The sequence below is a fragment of the Vipera berus genome (genome assembly GCF_964194415.1).
Source record: "Vipera berus genome assembly, chromosome: 1".
Lineage (NCBI taxonomy): Eukaryota > Metazoa > Chordata > Lepidosauria > Squamata > Viperidae > Vipera > Vipera berus.
This window is the reverse complement of record NC_138202.1, coordinates 64,873,617-64,894,726: the sequence shown is the minus strand read 5'-3', so window position 1 is coordinate 64,894,726 and position 21,110 is coordinate 64,873,617. Positions and strand designations below refer to the sequence as shown.

General features: G+C 38.8%; 1 protein-coding gene across 1 annotated transcript in view; it reads right to left on the bottom strand.

Annotated features, from left to right (window-relative positions):
• RYR3 (ryanodine receptor 3) overlaps window positions 1–21,110 on the bottom strand; it is a gene marked incomplete at both ends in the record, with an annotated part of 301,173 nt that overhangs the window by 111,562 nt on the left and 168,501 nt on the right. Inside the window, 10 exon segments of the mRNA XM_081324758.1 lie at window positions 2,043–2,121; window positions 3,577–3,740; window positions 4,298–4,438; window positions 7,303–7,393; window positions 8,299–8,519; window positions 10,448–10,671; window positions 13,062–13,182; window positions 14,377–14,485; window positions 18,947–19,127; window positions 20,012–20,147. Of these exon segments, the coding sequence (XP_081180884.1) occupies window positions 2,043–2,121; window positions 3,577–3,740; window positions 4,298–4,438; window positions 7,303–7,393; window positions 8,299–8,519; window positions 10,448–10,671; window positions 13,062–13,182; window positions 14,377–14,485; window positions 18,947–19,127; window positions 20,012–20,147 (1,467 nt within the window).

Here is a 21,110-nt window from a genome sequence, read left to right as displayed (position 1 = left end):
AGATCACTCTTTGATGAAAAGAGTATTTCAAAGCACTGTATAACTTTACTGAAAGGGCAATTAAGGCAACAATAAAAAATTGAGAAAAATAAAACCACAAACTAGATTTTTATTTGAATAATATCTATGTTGATTTGGTGAGAACAGTAACGGACAGCTGACTTCTTCCTCAGCCCATATTCATTAAAATGCACACAAAGATTTTTTACAAACTATAGACAATTAGAGCTGTCAATGTGGGTCAAAAACTTTATATAGTCAGGACATTTATTTATTTGTTCATTTATTTATTTAATTTCCCACATTTAATAATACTAATACTAATACTAATACTAATACTAATACTAATACTAATACTAATACTAATACTAATACTAATACTAATACTAATTTGGAAGGGACCTTGGAGGTCATCTAGTCGAACCCCCTGCTCAGGCAGTAAACCCTATACCAGGGGTCAGCAACCTGAAACAGTGAAAGAGCCACTTGGAACCGGTTCCCTCACAAAAGGAAAAACTGGGAGCCGCAAAAAATGTGTGCACATGCGCATACATGCGCGCATGCGCAGAACAGGGTTTGACTGAAGAGTGGAGCCAAGGCGAGATATGCACCTACCCTGCATATTTGAATTGATTGGTTGAACTTTTTTACTCCCACTTTTTTTGGGGGGACTGCACATGGCAGAGGACTGGGAGCCGCAGGAGACAGCTGAAAGAGCCACATGCGGCTCCGGAGCCGCGAGTTGCAGCCCTGTGCCCTATACCAATGATGGCAAACCTTTTAGAGAACGAGTGCCCAAACTGCGACCCAAAACTCACTTCTGTATCGTCGGGTGCCAGGTGGGAGTGGCCCGTTGGGTGGGTGTATCTTATTGGGTGGGTCTGGCCCATTTGGGTGGGTGTGGCTGCGGTGTTAACGGCAGACTGGGTGGGACTAAAAAGTTCAATCAAATAATTCCAACTTTGCGAGATCTTTTTTTTTTCCCTGCAAGAAGTTGAAATTGACTGATTGAACCTTTTTTTTTTGCACAAGGTGGCGGAGGCCTAAAGCAAAAAGGTTTTATAAAAGCCAGCTGAAGGCCTAGGACTGGGGCAACGGCATGCATGCCCATAGAGAGGGCTCTGTGTGCCACCTGTGGCAAGCATCCCATAGGTTCGCCATTAGGGTTAGGGTTAGGTCACCATGAACTCAGACAGCAAAATGGACATCGCCAACAAACTTGGAATACTTGGGTATGGTTACGAGGGCACTGACTTTTCTAGCCTACCCTATTTATGTTTCCTGGTAAAATACATGGGAAAATCCCATTGGAGGAAAATTCCACTTAGGGTTAGGGTTAGGTCACCATGAACTCATAGAGGAAAATGGACATCGCCAACAAATTTGGAATACTTGGGTATGGTTAGGAGGGAACTAACTTTTCTAGCCTGCCATATCTATGTTTCCTGGTAAAATACATGGTAAAATCCCATTGGAGGAAAATTCTACTTAGGGTTAGGTCACCATGGACTCATAAAGCAAAATGGACATTGCCAGCAAATCGCCATCACTGCTATAGTCCTTATTCCTTCTTCCAAATGTGGTGCAAATTTGACTTCCATTTCCCGTCCCTGCTCTTAAGTCATCTAATTATTTAAAAATTGTGTGTAAGTCAAAATTGCTTCCAATTGCTATAACTGAAATGTGTATGTTCTAATGCAGGGGTCTTCAAACTTGGCCCTTTTATGACTTATGGACTTCAACTCCCAGAATTCCTCAGCCAGGCACGCTGGCTGAGAAATTCTGGGAGTTGGTCCACAAGTCATAAAAGGGCCGTTTGAAGACCCCTGTTCTAAGGTAATGACAATTTATAGTAAGTTTCAAAGCTGTCAGGAAACCCACAGGTGTGAGGAAGGAAAAAAAGACTGTGGAAAGACCTTGCGACAAATATATGCTGTGCTATAGTCTCAGAACCATGGAGACAAATTGAATATACTTCTAAAATACATTTTGAGTGGTGGCTGTTCTTTTCTGGCAATTGTTAGAACTATAATAATTCATACCTTTTCACAGGCCCATTTTTCATGAGTATGTTCAGCATATTTGTTGACAATAAACTCCAACTTTTCAGGGAGTATAAAACTAATAATCAGAAAAAGAGAATGCATTATATTTAACTTATTTCAGTTAGGTTACAGTTCATACCATTCTTTTCCAAAACAAAAAAAAACAATCTATAAAAATGAATATATGAGAAGGGAAGTTTAAATCATGTTGCCTTCACTATTTGAAATTATGTTTTGTCATTACAATTCTGTTTATAATTTATCGTCTATCTATCATCTATCTATCTATCTATCTATCTATCTATCTATCTATCTATCTATCTATCTATCTATCTATCAAATAGATTTATATGGCTGTCTAACAAAATGGAGAAAGCGCAATGCCCACCTTTTGGAACATCTTACCCTCTAAGGCAGAGGTGAAGAAAAATGGCCCCTTTATGACTTGTGGACTTCAACTCCCAGAATTCTTAAGCCAGCACGGGTGGCTCAGAAATTCTGGGAGTTGAAATCCACAAGTCATAAAAGAGCCATATTTCCCCATCCTTGCAGTCTAAGGCAGGGGTGTCAAACTGCCGGCCCGTGGGCCAGATGCATCATGCCAAAACCACACCCACCCCATTGCGGGCAATGAGAAAAAAGTTGCAATACGTTGCAACATGTCACGTGACGTTGTGAGTTTGACACCCCGGTCTAAGGCAATATCTGCCCCCACCCTCCTTTCCTTCCACACGAGCCTAAAGACCTGGCTCTGCTGTTTGGCCTGGGGACCAAATGGGGCAGTTCCACGCTGGAGTGACTGGTGGATTGATGGCACACTCCCCCTTCATCCTCCCTTGCACTCTGCTATCCACCTAGCCATATTTTTATTTATAAAATAGATGCATTTTTATTGTGTTCTTTTTCATTGTTTATTTTATTGTTCTATTATTTTATTTCTGTTTACAATCCTTTCATTTTCTTCCTTTGTATTATTATAGGCTATTAGAGTAGCCCCATGCTGAGACAGGGGCCAAATAAATTTAACAAATAATAATACATTTAACAAATAAAGTGACTCCAGGCATCTTACACCATTACAAACTTCGCACTAGCATAAACTTGATTAATAGAGATGTGACTATGTATTAATATTAATTGCTAGTTATATAGTGTGACTTACATTAAGAGGCTGGAAGATAAATGTTTTTAAGCTGCATTTTGCAATTACTGTTCTATTCCAGATTAAAGGTGGTGATCTAGAGTCCTCCAATTTTTTTGAATTACAATCTACAAACCCTTGCCTTTGAGCATTCTAGCAAGGGACTGATGGGAGTTGGACTCCAAATAATAGTCTTGTCTTGCTCTAGATTTATATTTATACCACAATCATCACCCATCAACTGATCAGTTAGTACACATACTTCAGAGGAAAAACAGAATGTACATAACTCAGTGGATGTTACATTCTTTTAATAAGTCAGTGTATTTCTTAGTAGCGCTAAATAACCAAACAGGAATCACTTTTAAAAGTAAAGATGTTATGACTCACTTCACTGTGCTGATAGGTTTGGGATCAAAATTTCCTTCAGCATCCACTGACATCTGCTTTTCTAAAAATGAGGTAATTCGAGTGTCTAAATAATCTGGTGGCAAAGCACCAGCTATTGCACTTAAACAAGGCAAGGCCATTCGGAAGAGCTCTGGATCATACTTCTGCAGGAGAGATAGGAACTGGTTGGAAAGTCCAATAAAAAAACATGCAAAGTGTTAGTTAAGGCAAAAAAGCCCTGTAGAAGCAGCATTAGTAGATGCTGACAGTAAATGGAGAAGCACTTTTTAGAAAAGAAAGAAAAATAAGAATGTCTGTGCATCTTTCTCTTGTCTGTTACAATAGGTTGAATCAGACAAAACCTCTTCTGTACAATCTTCTGCAGATGAGTGAAACATGGGTGTGTTAGCTTTTCCTATCAGTCTAAGGTACTACAATATTACACAATATTGTTTTCAACCTCTAATGAAAGGCCAAAATAAAGATAGTAGAAAATTGTATGCTTGCGTAGGAGCAGCATCTGATCTAACAATGCCCAGCAGGTATCTGACATAGTAAAGGAGAAGTGCTATTATCTAACTTCTTATTTAAATCACTATGTTCTCATAGATTGTGTATGCGATATAAACAGGACATTTTTTTTCTAGGTATATTTGTTTTCAGCTTATATTGGTGTATGTGTATTCAAGCAATGCCTTTTAATTTGAAGTTTTATGTTTACCTTATGAGAGAGGGAATCAAATATTCCCCAGAATAGTTTTTCAGTCAAATGTAATTCTTCTTCTGCTGCTGTTCCATAATTGCCCCATCCTGAAGACAAGCAATAATATTTCCAGCTTTGCTCATAGTGATTTGTTAGAAGCTGTATATATCAGAAAAATACATATAAAACCTATTAAACTGAATATCAATATGTATTCATATGATATAATGCAGATTATGACCTTTTATTCTTTATGTAACAAACTAGTATGTTGTTAGCTGCGAAGTCGTGTCTGACCCATCGCGACCCTATGGACAACGTTCCTTCAGGCCTTCCTGTCCTCTACCATCTTCTGGAGTCCATTTAAGCTCATGCCTACTGCTTCAGTGACTCCATCCAGCCACCTCGTTCTCTGTCGTCCCCTTCTTCTCTTGCCCTCAATCTTTCCCAGCATTAGGCTCTTCTCCAGTGAGTCCTTCCTTCTCATTAGGTGGCCAAAGTATTTGAGTTTTAGCTTCAGGATCTGGCCTTCTAAAAAGCAGTCAGGGTTGATCTCCTCTAGGACTGACCAGTTTGATCGCCTTGCAGTCTAAGGGACTCGCATGAGTCTTCTCTAGTATTCATTTATACAAATAATGTACTTATTACTGAATATACATGGAAAAACATTTGAAATATTGCCTTTCAATGTATTTTCTAAAACATCAAGGAGGGTAATACTTGGATTTAAAATAAACTATAGATATCAACACTTTCTGGAAAATAATATAACCCAACTGTTGCTATCAGTTAGGAAAAAAGATTTTGTTGGCAAATCAGATATCTCTTTTTTCTTTATATGCATGTAACATTTGATCCACAGAGAGAAGGAAAGCAATGGAATTTTTGTTGTGAAAAAATGAATTTAAGCGTTTTCAACTGAAGTTTGTACATTTAAAATTTGTCTCAGTAAAATGCTCTTGCAGATAATACATATGCTCATCTCAGGCAAAACATCAATTTTTAAGCAGCAGCATCCCTACTACAGCAATCTATCTTATGGTCTATGCTCTACAGTTCAGAAGAATCTCCCAATCTTTTTCATTCAGAGGACTCTGAACGTTATACGTCAAAAACTTCAGTGAATGGAAGAACTGTCCAATAATGCAAACCCTCATTGGAGCTACCAAAATATATGGATTTTGAAAGGGAAAAATCGAATAAAATACATAGTAATGGTGTGGAAGTCAGTTGAACTGTGCCTATATCTGACAGAATGACTCTTTGATGTTTGATTCCCTCTATGGCAGGGGTGTCAAACTGTTGGCTCGCAGGCCGGATGCGTCATGGTGAAACCACGCCCACCCCATTTGCTGGCAATGGAAAAAAAGTCGTGGCACGTCACGTGACGTTGAGAGTTTGACACCCCTGCTCTATGGAAATCAGTCAACATTGGTCATATACAGCCATGTGATCCAGATTCGCTTACATGGTTCACAGATATAACATTCAGCAAAACCAGCTGCATAATAAAATTCAAAGTGATTTCCATTAAAATAAATCTTTCATAACCATATACACACCCATTCCCATAATTCCAATTACAAAAAAAGCAAGCAAGCAATTAGCCTACAAAGCACTGCTGAACTGTTAACAGCCTCCTGATTGACAGTTATGTGAAACAGTCCAGACCTCCAGGGTCAGGTTATTTCATAACAGTAGGAAAGCCACTGATCTTTTCTGGGTTCCAACTCAAATAATTTTGGGGCATGATTAAGGCATTTCACCCTGGATTAAATACACAGAAGGGGAGATTCAAACTGAAGGAGATAGTTTGAAAGTAACTGGAAGCCAAGTTGTAGAGGTTTAAAACCAGCACTTTGAACACTATCTGGAACTTTGCAATGCAGGACTCACAAATCTAGTGTCACATGCCTGAACTGACTCTCAGCTGTTAAGACAATGACCCAACGCTTTTTGCACCAATTGCAGCTTCCAAGTAGCTTTCAAATTTAACCCCATATAAAGTACAGTGCAGTAGTTTGAGGTGATCAAGATTTCTGTCACTATTGTCTTGGCATCCTGCTTCAGAAATGGATGCAAGTGAAGCACCAGCCAAAGCTGGGCAAAGGTTTTGGCCACAGCCTTCACCTGCTGGATAAGCAATAGCTGTGAGCCCAAGACATCTCCAAGTTACAGACTTGCTTCTTCAGAGTGTGCGATCCCTTACAGAGTTAATGAAGGAGAAAATCTTGTGACAGATGATTTCTAACTCCTTACTCTGGATTTACTGAGAGCTGCATTGTTTACAGCTTATAGTTACTTTCCTAACTAATATAAGGGCTGGTGAGGCAGTAAGTAATGATTCTTAACCCCAACCAAATGATTATATAACAGCCGTGGTGGCGCAGTGGTTAGAATGCAGTATTGCAGGCTACTTCTGCTGACTGCCAGCTGCTAGCAATTCGGCAGTTCAAGTCTTAGCGGCTCAAGGTTGACAGCCTTCCATCCTTCTGAGGTCAATGGCCCAGATTATTGAGGACAATATTCTGACTGTAAACCACTTAGAGAAGGCTGTAAAGCAGTATATAAGTCTAAGTGCTGTTGCTATTGCTGACTAGATTCCTGGTGCTCAAGGCTGAGAAAAGAATGACCAAAAGCCCACTGATTCAAGAAGGTGGGATGAAAATGCTTCGAATTAAAACCTTGGAATATTTGTGTGAGGGGAAAGAGCGAAAGAAAAAAAAATGGATTGTTATGTTCTGAAATAGAGCTTCTGCATGTTTGATTTCTTTGTCTAAATGAAAAGAACTTTTCTAGTAGTATTGAATTTGTAATGACTCTGATGTGCTCCACTTTCTGAATATAAGATTTAATTTGTGGAGAAAAGAGATTAATAGCCATTCCTTGACAGCAAATGAATTGAACTGCAGTGGATTGGCAGAGCCAACTTTACTTCAGGAGATGGGGAATGGGGAAGAACAGGGTAAAGGCACTCACAATACACAAATATTTGATGCCAGAGCAGAAATAAAAACACTGACCTTCAATGGCATTTTACAGTATTCATTAAGTAAAGGTACATCAAAAACTAATCGTCGTAGAAGTTGTTGTAGCATCGAAGGCCGTAAGTGGCTATAATTAAAAAAAGAAGTTCACAGTAATTTCAATCTTTTTAATGAATATGCAAGACATTTACAGGGTCAGCTGAAATGCAAGACATTTAATACAAATGCTTGGTAAAAAAAAAAGGCTGTTTAAAAAAAATCACTTCATCAAAAAGGCAGAATTCAGAGAACTTTATTAGACCATATATAATGCAAATGTCTTTTTAGATCTTTATTATTAAGCAAGCAAAAAGTGATGACTGATCTTATACCATATAATTTCACCATATCCTTACCCACACCTCCCGTGGCCCCTAAAGCTGAGAATTTTCTTGAAAGAAAAATATGGCTCCTAATTATGAAAAATAATACCAATCTTTTATATTCTAGGATGACTAGGATAATTTAATATTTATAGACTGCAATATTGTTGGATAATGATATTATAGCAAAGTGTGAAATATCAGGAATCTAGATTGGAAATCCCATCTATTTTTCAAAATCATTGTTTTATTTAAAAAAATGCTCAATTGATGCTCAGTTAACTGATATTGCTTTTAAATCAAACACATAGAAAGAATGGATGTGTAAATTGGAGAAAAACTATTGTTTTTTTTCACTCCCAAAGTGCAACTTCTGCACTTAATAGATTTCTTGAAGGTGATGGAATATGCGACTTTATTTAAGGATGAATATGTGTTATTTAAAGCTAACTTGGTTCATACTCTGTAGTGTAGACAAAGTGAATTAAACCTGCCTTGTTCCCTTATAGATGGGTAGCCTCCTCTTGTACTCTCTTTGCTGACACAAATTTTGTTCTAAGTTTCTTTGTAGGTTACTCCTTCCCTCGCCCAATGAATGTCACATACTGTAAATTATATTAGAGACATTATTTCCGCAAGAAATAGAAGAAGATTGTATGTCAATACTTACTGGCAGATAGCAAGCAAGCATTCTTCAATTGTGTCTCTTTGTGCTTTTGTAAGAGAGCGCCCTTTGGACAGACGATATATTGTGTGAAGAGCGGAATCAATCAGAGAGATGTAATGCTCAGATCCCAAAAAGAGAGAAGCACACCGTGTGAGTAATGGGAACACAGCTGTGCAAATATATCTATTTAGAGCAAGAGCTGTCTCGGTGGTACTTAGAGAAATCTGCATAAAAGATACACATTAATACAGTTACTACCTGATTAATATATGTTCTGTTTTATTATTGAATACTTCAAGCATAATTCTTCTCAGAGGGCCACACAATAACTTAAGACCTTCAGGCCAGATACATGAATGCATGTTGACAAAAGTTCTTGCCTTTCTTATTTTTATAGTTTGGGAAAAACACAGATGTCAATGAACTTCCAGAATAAACTACAGAGCTAGAGGGTTGTTGGCTTGATGTAGGAGACAGCCCTACATCATCAAAACTAAAATGTGTATTTTGTATCAGTCTTTCCTTTCCTCCTGAAAAAGATGTTCTTACAGCCTGAAATGTTTTAGGTATCCATAACGCTGTCAAGAATATCGGAAGCTGCTTCTTTAACATCTTTCTTATTTCTTTTTTTTAAGATTCTTTTTCTATTTTCTTTTTTTCATTACTTACTATTTTTTTTACTATCTGTATTTTCTCTTCTGGTTTTTACTTTTTTATATATTACAACATGCAGATATTCTATCCACAGAGCAGTCTACTGTAGCTCAAAACCAAAAAAAAACCTCTATTTCTTCCTTCATTCTTTTATTTCATCCTGCATTTAATCTTTATTGTATCTAGTGATTCAACTCTGTCTCTGTCTGTCTGTCTGTCATCATGTGTGTGATGTCATTCCAATCATGTCTGATTCTGAGAAGCACATAGACATGCCAGCAGTAACAAGATGAAAATATAACATTATAAATGTAATAACATAATAAAATTGTAACATAATAGGTTACATCCTGCAGGTTATAAACACTCATTATGTTCCTGGATTAGGGCCTGGGAGGTTAGTTTGGGCCCATAAGAAGTTGGGTTTTTTTATATATATAATTTTTGCTTTGTGTATTACCTACAGCAGCCATTTAAATGTGCATATTATGGGTTGAGGGTTGATATACTGTTGTTTACTTTTGTTGATTGATTGATTAAATTTATATGCTGCTCATCTCATTGATTAGATGACTGGGCAGCTTACAAGGAGTAAAAGATAAATATAAAAGCAATTAAAATTAAGAAGAGTTATATAAAACTGACAGTTAGAACAATTAACCAGTGGAACAACCTGCCTCCAGAAGTGGTGAATGCTCCAACACTGGAGGTTTTTAAGAAGAGACTGGACAGCCATTTGCCTGAAATGGTATAGGGTTTCCTGCCTGAGCAGGGGGTTGGACTAGATGACCTCCAAGGTCCCTTCCAACTTATTATTATTATTATTATTATTATTATTATTATTATTATTATTATTATTATTATTATTATTATTATTATTATTATTCACTAAAATTAAGCGATCAGACAGCATAGGGGTGAGATCTTCCTTTTACCCTGTCAATCACCTCCAGCAGAGAGAATCCCCTTCAGGGTCCCAAGCCAACTGGCAATACTAGATTTTAATGCCCTTTCAGAAGGCCAACAGGGTGGGAAAAGTTCTCACCTCTGCTGGCTGAAAGAACATTAGAAAGACCCCAGGATAGGTTCAAGTGTACGTCACGTACAATGAGTTTTAAAGCCTGATAATTTCAGTACATTTTTGTTTAGCTAGGGCACAATTTTTGTAGTTACAGATTTTATGGTTGTTATGGGGTTTTTATTTTATTTTATTTTATTCTTAAACCACTAATCGTTTATTACAATTAATGGTCTGACAAAAGAGAGGCAGATGGATAGATAGCCAGCCTCTCAGTTGTCCTATCATCACTTACATATTTACCTTGGCCTGAGTAAGATCTTTAAAGAGTGGAGTTTGGTGTTAACTAACTTCTTTATCACTGTTTACTAATGCTTTGTTTCATTAATGTTTTTGGTAAGCCTTGAGTAGTTTAAAATAAATATTACAACAGTCTAATTACAGAAAATAAAATTATAGTACTTAGCTAAATTCCAATACTATCATGAAGCAAATCTGAACACAGTTAGAGAATAATAGCATACAATACTCAGCTGTATCCAGTGAAGCACATGCCCTTAAATCTGGTAAAAATCCAACTTCCAGAAGGTGAAGGAGGAAGCTTTGGTCCTTTATACCATAGACACGATCTAGAAAAAGCACCATAGGTGCTTTGTGGTCAGGACAGAACATTGCAGACATATTTGGCTCAGTGACTGTTCCATCTGACAAAAAAAGAGCCCTTATTTCAGTACAAATATTGCTCCACATTATTCAGTTTAGCCTTATACAGTTTCTATCCGCAAACACATGAAAATGCAAGGCTGGTCTGATAGTCACTTATTCAAGGCTGTCATTATTTCAACATTCACTTCCTTTGACTTTAGAGAAGGCCAAAATACAGAAATCTAAATTCAAATGCACAGATCATATGATTGCATGGTCCTATAGTAAAATCTTTGAAATTTAAGTTATATGAAAATATAACTTGGATATATATATATATATATATATATATATATATATATATATATATACACACACACACACACACACACACACACACACACATATATATATATGTTGAATGTTTGTTAAGCATTCAGAATACACTTGCTTAGTCCCAGACACGGGACAAATCTTATTTCCTGTTTCAGCCTAACCCAAGGCCATCTACAGGCAGTAGCCACAGCAGTGGCAGCTCATATTTGTGTAAATTTTTTGGCTTGCTAACAATTTGTTCTCATCAGTCAGCCATCAGTCAGCCATATATACTGTATATATACCTATAAAATGTACTCTGTCATCTACCACCATCTACAGTGAGCTGGTTTTTAAAAAAAATAATAATCTCCCTCCTCTCAAAAAGATTTCTACATAATTGATAGCTGAAAATGAAGAGATGTGTGTGTGTGTGTGTGTGTGTGTGTGTGTGTTTGTGTGTGTGTGTTGGGGCTTCTGAAGTTTTAAAGTGTTAATAAATGGTTAATAAAGGCAGTTTTTGAATACCAGTAGACAAACACAATCCTATACCAAGAATGAGGAAACTGAACAGATGACCAAAAAATAGTTTGAATTTGCTTTAGGATATAAATGTAACAAATGTTTCACCATTGCGTTATCAAATTCAGGATTCAAATCTTTTATCAACATGGTTTTGTTGTGTGCTGTTTTGCTTGTTTTCCCTTCTTTACAGGCCCTATTTTTTATATATATTTGGCAGGCCTTGCCATTTTCTCTATTCTTCTGATATCTTTTGTCTGTATGATGTGTTATTTTCAACTACATAAATAATAGCTCTTCCACCTTGAAAAGCTGTTATTATTTTATGATATAAAATAGCAATCTCTTCTCTGCTGTTTATGATCTTATTTGAAAAACAGGAAGACAAGTCAAGGAATTTTCAGATGGTGACCTGTTAGTTCCTATGGAATATTATACTGTTAACATTCTGCATTGCCCAGAGCCCCTATCTGAGGGAGATGGGCAGTTAAGAAAGGTGAAATATAAATAAATAAATAAAAATAAATCAAAATGCCAGATTCCAACACACAAAACTCTGGTTTACCTATAGATATTGGTTGGGGGAGCCACCAATATGTTCACCAAAATAGGATTTTGCTTCATTGCACTATGGCCTCTACAAGTTCTATGGAGTTTGTTTTACATCTTTACAATTACGTGGACACAATGGCCCTGGGAATCATTTTTATCAGAATATCAAAGAGAAATGCATTTTATAGGGATCTATATCAATTATTCTGTCAGTTGCTTCCCCAGGACACCAAAATGCCTCTCCAAACCTGCTGTTCCAAGTTTCAAGATGTCACGCTGTCTTGAAGACTTGGCATAGTCCCTTCAAGAAGTTCAATATTCAGAAGACATCCTATTGGAATTATTAAGTGCAACATTCCTATGACTGATACCCACAGACCTATAAAATGTACTCTGTCATCTACCACCATCTACAGTGAGCTGGTTTTTTAAAAAAATAATAATCTCCCTCCTCTCAAAAAGATTTCTACATAATTGATAGCTGAAAATGAAGAGATTAAGAGGCAAAATCTAGAATGTTCCATATATAGTTCTACATAGACCATGGTTTGGGATATAGGACAATTACATAATCAAGGAGTTTATGTAAAATAAATGTTTGCTTTATTATCATATAATTTACATAGCAAGCTGGTTAAATATAATTTAAACTCATTTTGTAATATTCTTATTCATTTCAAATAATTATTGGCATATAATTATAATATGATAAAATTAATACAATTACAAGAGAAACTTAAAATACTTTACAATCTATTCATACAGGGACAGTGATTAATATTTATATGTATTTATATTTAAGAATGTAAGTATATACATATGTTGTATATAGCACGTTTATATGTGTGTTATATATGTGTACACCTTTGAGAGCAGGCAACAGAATTTCATTTTTAATGTGTGCCAGTGTGCTCACAGTAAAAAAAATGACAATAAAGGTTATTTTATCTTATCTTGTAAGCTTTTCTAATCTAGGAGAATATCTGAACAAGATGAAACAAAGGAATCTGCTGCTTGGATTTTCCATCCCAACTCAAGTTAGAATGATTATCATAGTTACCTTTGTTTATTGTTGGTAGTTTTAATGGAATACTTATAATTCCAACTAAGTCTTCTGTTGGCACAAGAGAACGCAAAATCGACCGTATTCTAATGGCTTCACCTTTCCCAGTTTGGATAAGCTGTAAAAGAATGTTATATCATTTTTCTTATTTTTCTTATCTTCACAGAAATATTTTCTTATTTTTTACAAATATTCAAGAATGCTAAGAGATAAAAATATTTCTATATAAAAGCAACTTGTTTTCCCTTCAGTGATTTTGCTCATATTAAAATGTTTAAGATTTACTGAGAATATGGCAATGGAGGCAGATTTTTCTATCTTAACATCCATTTTAGGAAGATCCACTTAAATTTAAGTTCATTTTTCTTTTGTATAAATAAAGCAGAATGCATCTTCTTTCTCACATTTCCTCCTATGTTTCCAAATATAGGGACTTATTTCAATACTTATATTCAAATAATACTTCTATGGCTTAAATTAGTGCTATATACTGATATATACAACAAAGAGAAATAGGAACAACTGGAATTTTTTACCATGGGCGGCGATGGTTGACTGGATTAAAAGGAGAGTGGAAAAAGAGTAGTGGTGACCCTCCAGGAGTACTTTATTATAATTCAGAGTATTTCTCACTATCAGCCTTGCTACTTGGGGTTAATAAGAATTTAGTTCATCAACCTATGAACAAGGCCACATGTTCCCTATTCTTTATTGAGTTCATAAACTAAATGAAGATGCCATATACTAAATAAATAAATAAACTAAATGAAGAAGGAAAGAGTATGGATTAACATTAACTCCTGGTGGAAAGCTAACAAATAAGTAAATACATAAAAGGTCCTTGAACATCAAGTCCCCTAATCTAAGGGATCTTTGCTAAAATAGTTTCCGTTCATCTATAAACCTAACCACCTTGTTTTTTTTATTCAGTAAATGAAGATAGCTTAGAGGTCACATCAACAAGATTTAAATGTTTCTGTTCTTATTAAGAAACTGGAACTTTTTCCATGTACTGTATTATGTCCATTCCTTTACCAGTCAGGAGAAACTACTAGTGCATTTTCTTGGAATGCATTGGAGTTATTTTCCTTATATCCTATTCCTTCTGATTCTTAATTCTTTCCATTACTGCATATTAATTTGATAATTTCTTCTCCTTTTACTGAAATTATAAATTTATAATATTTATGGAGTATGAATGATCAACCACTGAACATAGACAAGAAATGAAATAATTCACGTATTGATAATTTAGAAAACTCATGTGTTAAAGTTCCTGTTCCTACAAAAATAACAAAGCTACCGTACTTACATGGAGTTCTGGTGCACAACGGCCAAGCAAATCTATAAGAGCTGAATAGAAAGACATTATTGCATTGCCCATGTGGACTATCTCTTCCTCTTCCTCATCTTCTTCTAAACTAGTGAAAAGAAACCATGTAGCCATTAATAAATACTGAGGTTATTTAGAAAATTCAAAAGTACTATTATGTTTTTAAGCAATTTGTCTTCTTTAGTGTAAGCAAGTCAATTTGCTACCTTATATTGTATACTTTTCATACTTTTTTGTAATGTTAACTCTACAGCAAATTGTTACAAATACAAAATGTTACTTTTAAATTTATTCCTTTTTTCTTTAGAGCTTTCATAAAACAAATAAAACACATTCCAACTGAAATTCCTGCTATGCTTCCCTATAGTAGTTCATATAATAAGATGGTTCCATCCTAGGCGCCTGATGGACCCTGAGCGGTTCCAGACGGCGCTTGGGCCCCCACCTGCCTCCTTTGCTCACAGCTCGGTCGATGCCCTAGTGGAAGCCTGGGAAAGGGCAGCCACAGAGGCACTCGACCAAGTTGTACCCATGCGGCCCTTGACCCGGCGCAGATCCCAATGGGCTCCATGGTTCTCCATGGAGCTCCGGGAGATGAAGCGTCGGAGACGGGGCCTAGAGAGCTGTTGGAGATCCAGCCGATCTGAATCCGACTGGTTACGACTAAGGTTGTTTACGAGAACTTATCTTGCGGCGATGAGGGCGGCAAGGTCTAACCACTTTGCCACCCTCATCGCGTCCGCAGACAATCGCCCGGCTGCCCTGTTTAGAGTAACTTGCTCTTTCCTTAATCAGGAGGTGAGGGAGGAACCCTTGCAGGGTCGAGCCAAGGAGTTTAGTCGATTTCTGTCGGACAAAATCGCTCGGATCCGGACCGGTCTGGACTCCGACTGGGCAGAGTCTGACGATGAGGATACGGGCAGCCTTGTCGATGTTATCTGGGAAGAGTTCGACCCTGTGACTCCTGAAGAAGTGGACAAGATCATGGGGAAGCTGAGCTCCACCACGTGTTTGTTGGACCCGTGTCCCTCCTGGCTGACTTATGCGGCCCGGGATGGGACACGAGGCTGGCTCCAGGCAGTGATTACTGCTTCTTTGAGTGAGGGTAGCTTTCCTGCCGCCTTGAAGGAGGCGGTGGTGAGACCCCTCCTCAAGAAGCCTGCCTTGGACCCAGCAATATTGAACAACTTTCGTCCGGTCTCCAACCTTCGCTTTCTTGTGAAGGTTGTTGAGAGCGTGGTGGCGCAACAACTCCCTTTGTTCTTGGATGAAGCTGATTATCTAGACCCGTACCAATCGGGTTTCAGGCCCAGGTACAGCACGGAGACGGCATTGGTCGCACTGGTGAATGATCTCTGGCGGGCTCGGGACAGGGGCTACTCCTCTGTCCTAGTCCTTTTAGACCTCTCAGCGGCTTTTGATACCATCGACCATGGTATCCTGCTGCGACGTCTCAGGGGGTTAGGAGTGGGAGGCACAGTTCTCCAGTGGTTCTCCTCCTACCTTCTGGGACGCTCGCAGTCGGTGTTGGCAGGGGGGCAGAGATCGACCTTGAGACCTCTCATTTGTGGAGTTCCTCAGGGATCGGTTCTCTCGCCTCTCCTGTTCAACATCTATATGAAGCCGCTGGGTGAGATCATTCGTGGTTTTGGAGTTGGGTATCATCAATATGCTGATGATACCCAGCTTTTTATTTCGACCCCAAACCACCCCAGTGATGCCCTCGACGTGATGTCCCGCTGCCTGGAGGCGGTCCGGGTCTGGATGGGGAGGAACAGGCTTCGGCTCAACCCTGACAAGACTGAGTGGCTGTTCGTGCCAGCATCCCGGGAAATCCCGATTATTCCATCTTTGGCCATGGGGGGTGAGCTATTACCCCCCGTAGATAGGGCGCACAACTTGGGGGTCCTTCTAGATTCACAGCTCTCTTTAGAAGAGCATATCGGAGCTGTGACTAAGGGGGGCTTTGCCCAGGTTCGCCTGGTGTGCCAGTTGCGACCCTATCTAGACCGGGATGCCTTGCGTACAGTCACTCATGCGCTCGTGACTTCTCGTCTAGACTACTGTAATGCTCTCTACATGGGGCTGCCCTTGAAGTCCACTCGGAGGCTCCAACTGGTGCAAAATGCAGCCGCGCAAGTTGTGCTGGGGGTTTCCCGATACTCCCATGCTATACCTTTGCTCCGCGAGCTGCATTGGCTGCCGGTTGCCCTCCGGGTGAGATTCAAGGTGTTAGTAATGACTTACAAAGCCCTACATGGCATGGGTCCGGATTACCTACGGCAACACCTGCGGCCGGCGTCAACTTCCCTCCGCCCAGTGCGCTCCCACAGAGAGGGCCTCCTCAGGGTGCCTCCGATCAAAGAATGCCGATTGGTGGCCCCCAGGGGGAGGGCGTTCTCTGTGGGCGCGCCAGACCTATGGAACCGCTTGCCGGTTGAGCTCCGGACGGCCCCCGACCTTCGCTCCTTCCAGCGCGACTTAAAAACATATCTATTCGAGCAGTCTGACCTGGTCTGATGGGTTAGGGTTGGGGTTTTAATATGTTTTAATACTGTTTTAAACTGGGCTAAATATTTAATCGTTTTTTTAACTTTTGTATTCCTCTTTTTTGTATTTATTGCCCTGTACACCGCCCTGAGTCCTTCGGGAGAAGGGCGGTATAAAAAATATAATAAATAAATAAATAAATATACTGACAAATTCTTAGGATGAAATGAACGTAGTAGTCTGATATAAATACATCCTTCTAAATGTAATTAAACCTTACATACACATGTGTACTGAATTCTGAATAGCCTTTAAAAAGAAGAGGGAAAGAAAGAAGGAAAATACTCTGGAAAGGATTGGTATACAGTCCATGCTATGTTTTAATTTTTCTCTTTCCATTATAAGTTTACTCCAAATCACCTTTGCTCTCCCAGCTGCTTCTTCCATCTAATTTACATAATCATAATACATGTTTCAGGTACTATAACAGCATCTGGTGAAGATAATTTGTGTGGGGAAGTAGCAAATGTAAAAGAAGAAAATGTACTCTAATTGATTTTCATATTAATATATCCTTTCTCTAAGCAACTTTTCTCAAAAAAAAGCTGCCTGCTTTTAGTTTTGTGTCAAACTACTTTAATCACGTTTAGTTAAATTACAAAGAAAATCTTTTTCAATAACAGAAAAAAGGAAAATGTCAGCTTTCTCCTTCTCCAATTAACCAAAATGAGAGACTATAGTGCAACAGAAACATACTGCTTTCAGTTCCATTAAGTCTTATAGGTATTTCATTGCATTACTTGTTTCATATGGGAAATTAAAAATTCTATATAAAATAACTTGAATGTTGTTGAACTGTAGTTTGGCACTGATATCAGTGGAGGAATTCAAATATTACTTCTGTACTATTTTCCAATTCTCACAAAGCAGGCAACTAATTAAAGCACTGTAATGATAAAAGAAAGATGCTTACCCATTGCAAAGATGGCAATGGTAGCACCATTGGCGTAGCGTGGGTTGTCAGCACCCGGGGCAAGGCAAGTAATTTGCGCCCCCTAACCCGTGGATTTTAGCACTTGAGTCTGCACTGTCCCTCCCCCAGATAGTCCCTCGCTCTCTCTCCGCACCGCACCACACGCCTGGCACCCCCCCTCCACAGTGGGCGGCGACCCGGCGGCTCGGATCGGATTCGCACAGCCAGCACTGCAGTGAGAGAGAGTGAGTGAGCCAGGCAGGGGCAGAGAGCTGCGAGTGCGAGCGCACCCCCCCAGATGTTGCGCCCGGTGAGGCCGGCCCCCCCTGCACCCCCCACGCTATGCCACTGGGTAGCACCAGGCACCTAGTGATATTACAAATAGCACCTGGAGCACCCCATGAAAACTATTGGCATTGACAAAATTACCATCAGTCAATACCAAAATACAGCCTAACTTGGAACAGTTTACATCCTGCAACAATATCTCTAAAATCATCAAACAGTGTCTGCCTATCTCAGGTCCTTGAGAAGGACTCAATAGGTGAATGAAAAATGCCAAATTCAGTCTAATCTGGTGGACTGTGCGATCAACCATAACTGAAAATGTATATGTACTATTTTATACAGTACAATATAATGCTTTTCATTACTTCCTGGCTTTTGAAGAAACCTGAAATTTTACGGATAACTTGAGATATGCTATAAATAAAGATTAACAAACTATAATTAATCTTGCACAATTATCACTGCAATTGTATTGGGTCAAAATGTATCTCCACAATATATTCTGCTATATAAGGCAAATGAGTGGATGAAAACACAGAAGAAATGTATTCTGACTTCATTTCAGTATTATCAGAATTACCACTATGCTAGATTTTTAGATTCTGAATTACAAAAAATGATTAGTGGAAAGAATGTTGAGCATGAAAGCTGCCAAATCAAACTCTTGCCATGGCTGGGAAACTTTCCTGTTTGAAATCCTATGGAGCAGCCAGCTGGCACTGATAAGGCACTTTTGGCATTTCTCTTTAAGATTATTTTTTATCCTACTTTGTTAGCCTTCTGATAACATTCACTTACAATTTTCTCTTAGAACCCTGAGAAGTAAGATCTAGAGCTGGGTTCTCAGAAATTTTAATTGCTTCTTGCATAGCAGCTAACAGACCGTTCCCTCCTTCTCCTCTGAGAGCAGGGCCAAAACATTCCGGCCGACGAATAAGAAGCTTTACAAGGACACAGGCATTTTCTTCAACACTTTCACCTGGAAACCCACAAAACACAGAACACAGTTATCTGAACAAAATATAAATCCAAATACAAAAGATCTGGGTGAGCCCTGATCTAGGAATCTCCCAATAGGAGTCAGAGGCTTAGATTGCCAGACCGCTAGGCCCCTGTGTGTTTGCAAACAGATTGTGCCATTACAGTCGAGAGGCCACTGTAATAATTTTACACTCACCTAACCTTTATATAATTACTATCTGCATTTAAATCCTCTCTCACCAAATTGGCCAAACATTATTGTTCTGTGCCATGTATATATTTATATGCATGGTGCAATGAGTTATATGCCATATAAAGTAGATTATTCTCTAGAGCAGAGGTAGGCAACCTTGGCTCTTTTATGACTTGTGGACTTCAACTCCCAGAATTCCTGAGCCAGCATGGCTCAGCTTGGAAACCTCTCCCTTTCCCCTCAGCATGGCTGTCTCAGGAATTTTGGGAATTGAAGTCCACGAGTCATAAAAGAGCCAAGGTTGCCTACCCCTGCTCTAGAGTAACAAAATTTTTAGTATATGTTTGCAAATGTTTCTATACAGCCTGATGGTATACACGAGGCAGGTCAAACTCGCGACGTCACGTGACAACATGCGATGTATTGGGACTTTCCCCCCATTGCCGGCAATGGGGTGGGCGTGGTTTCGGCATGACACATCCAGCCCACGGGCCGGCAGTTTGACATGCCTGGTATACACTATTAAACAGTTTCAGCTGTCATTCTGCTGTGTAGCAAGTGAGAAAATCAAGTCTTAGCAGAGTAATCTTAACTGATGTCAATTCAATACTTATTTTTAAGTGCCTTGGGTATTTAAATTATATTTAAACAGAAAGTTGTAATATAAATCAAATAAATAAATAAATTACCATTAACAAAGACAGCAAATCTTAAGAATGAGAGATACCGTTCACCCTCTATGGGATTCCAACCAATATCAGGGTATCCAGCTGCTAAAAGCAATTGGCAGCTCTGAAGACCACAGCCTGCCAAGTAGGTTACAACCTGTTCAATACAAACATGAATAACATCTTAGTCTTTGTTCTAAGAAATCAAAATCAGAGTGAAAATGAAACAACATATGTGATACATGTGTGTGTGGGGGGGGAGATGCAGGAACACACGTATTTTAAACTTGCAAAAATGTAAAGAAGGAACCAATTTCACTGAAGCTAATCATTTTAACCTATAAGAAAGGAGATTGTTCTCAGAAGAAACCGATTTGTACAAATTTGATAGCAAACATAAAGTTGCAGCCATGAAGGAGTTCATAACAAGAACTGAAAGTAATATGAGCAGAGAGGAAAGGACTGAATTAAAATGACAGATCTATAGATGAACCAAGGGATCAGTCAAGAACTGTCACAAACACAGGAATCCCTGATCTAATGCTTGAGAGCCTGGGCTCAACAAATCCTGTGAGCCGACCTACCAGTTCCTCTCAGGGCAGTGGTGGGATTCAGCCGCTTTGCACCAGTTTGGGAGAACCGGTAGTTAAATTTACCTGAATTTGGAGAACCAGCTGGCTTTTGGAAGTCCATTCTAGGCCTAGAACAGCCCACCAGAAGTGCCTGGATACCACTTTCGGAAGTCCGTTCTAGGCATCAGAGGCCTGGAGGAGGCCTTCCAGGCCTAGAACAGCCCACCGGAAGTGCATGATACCACCTCCGGAAGTCCATTCTAGGCATTGGAGGCCCAGTCCTGCATCACATAATAGAACTAGTTGTTCAGGTATTTGAATCCCACCTCTGTTTCAGGGTCCATGTTGATTCTTCACAATACAAGATAAATTAGGAAAGTAAACATATCTGCAGTGAGATTTCAGTGACAATAGCAATAAATAATATACCTAGTAAAAACTAAGCCCCATTATGTAAGAGGAAAAGCTGCTGTGAATAAACAGCCAACAAAACTCACTTCCTCATGTCTCAACACTGATGAGTTACCTATTCTGCAAGAAAGACAACT